The following is a 1,289-nucleotide window of genomic DNA, read 5'->3' on the forward strand; positions in this document are numbered from 1 at the left end:
GGGGGGGGGTTAGCCTTTTAGGTGTGATCTGTGTCCGTGCGTGTCTCTGTTGTTTGTCAGCAACCGAGGATGTGTTGTTGCTAGAATTGGGAGGTGGTGGGGTTTTGGAGATGCGCTTCCCTACCCTATGCACGCACGAACCAACCCAGGCGATGGATCTTGCGATAAATGCACAGCAGACTGCTCAACAAGAAGGAAGAGAGGAAGCACCAAATGACACAGAAACACTGAATGAAACTGCATTTTCTCCATGAATTGCGTACCTGCGATGCCGGCGAGGGCGCTCGCCGGGTGAGACATGTCGAAGAGGCCCCCAGCCATTGCGACGACGACGGCGAAGAAGACTCGGCTACTGCTAGCTAGTGAAGGTATCAACTGGAGGGAGAGGAAAGGAGGGAGGGAGAGAGAGAGAGAGAAGATCTTAGCCAAGAACTAGTCCCGAAGCCAAGAGCCCCCTCTCCTACTCCCTTTCCGGGTGACACAAGGATCAGTGCGAGCTCTCGAGGAGATGCGCCTGCTGCTTGTGTGCTTTGGCCTCGGCGACGGGCGCTGGCTTATATAGACGGGCGCGGCGCTGGTGCTGTACAGTACAGCAGCCACTCCTGGCCGCATGATCGATCCAGATCCAGGGATCCGTTCATCAGCCTGCCCGTGCCCGGCCTTGTGAACACACCAGCAGCTACCACTCCCCTCCCCCCTCTGTCAACATTTTGCTGCATTTGGAACGTAGGCAAAAACGAGTTTTGAAAACGTGTCTGTGTGGTTTAGTCTTGGAAAGTCGTGTGATCGGGAGGGAAAGATGGTACATTTATTTTTACGAGGAAAAGTAAATGGCGATCGAGCGTAAGAATTTTATATAGCTACAAAAAGCCCAAACAATTCGACCTTCGCACGGCGCCCGGCTTCGCTCCTCGGCCACCTTGAGATCCTGTACTTACTACTTCTGTTGAAAACCGCTAGTTCACCCTTTTTTCCTTTTTTGTTGAAAACCGGTGGACAGACCACCGGACCGGTTCTTGTTTTCCCTCGTTGATTTGGTACCGTACGCATCGGCTGGGCCAAGGAAACTGAAAGATCAGCTTCTTTAAACCTTGTTTACTGCTGTATTAATATGGAGAGATCCCATATTTCTTTCTTGGTTTTTTCATGAGTTTCTCTAGTGCATCATCAGCGTTGCAGTTGATGTGGCACAGGCAGGGCCGGTGTCTTCACGAAACGCTCCGCTGGTTGTGGAATGTTGGTTATGGTGTTAGTGATACCTCTACAGGAGATCTAGTTCACTCGCAAAA

General features: G+C 51.6%; 1 protein-coding gene across 1 annotated transcript in view; it reads right to left on the reverse strand.

The window, feature by feature from the left end:
- LOC119340238 (bidirectional sugar transporter SWEET11-like) overlaps positions 1 to 521 on the reverse strand; it is a 2,561-nt gene extending 2,040 nt beyond the window's left edge. Inside the window, exon 1 of the mRNA XM_037612135.1 lies at positions 264 to 521. Coding sequence (XP_037468032.1) covers positions 264 to 321 — 58 coding nt within the window. The 5' untranslated portion in view covers positions 322 to 521. The remainder of the gene's footprint in view (positions 1 to 263) is intronic.
- Between the last annotated feature and the right edge of the window lie 768 nt (positions 522 to 1,289).

This window comes from Triticum dicoccoides, chromosome 7B (genome assembly GCF_002162155.2).
Source record: "Triticum dicoccoides isolate Atlit2015 ecotype Zavitan chromosome 7B, WEW_v2.0, whole genome shotgun sequence".
Taxonomy (NCBI): domain Eukaryota; kingdom Viridiplantae; phylum Streptophyta; class Magnoliopsida; order Poales; family Poaceae; genus Triticum; species Triticum dicoccoides.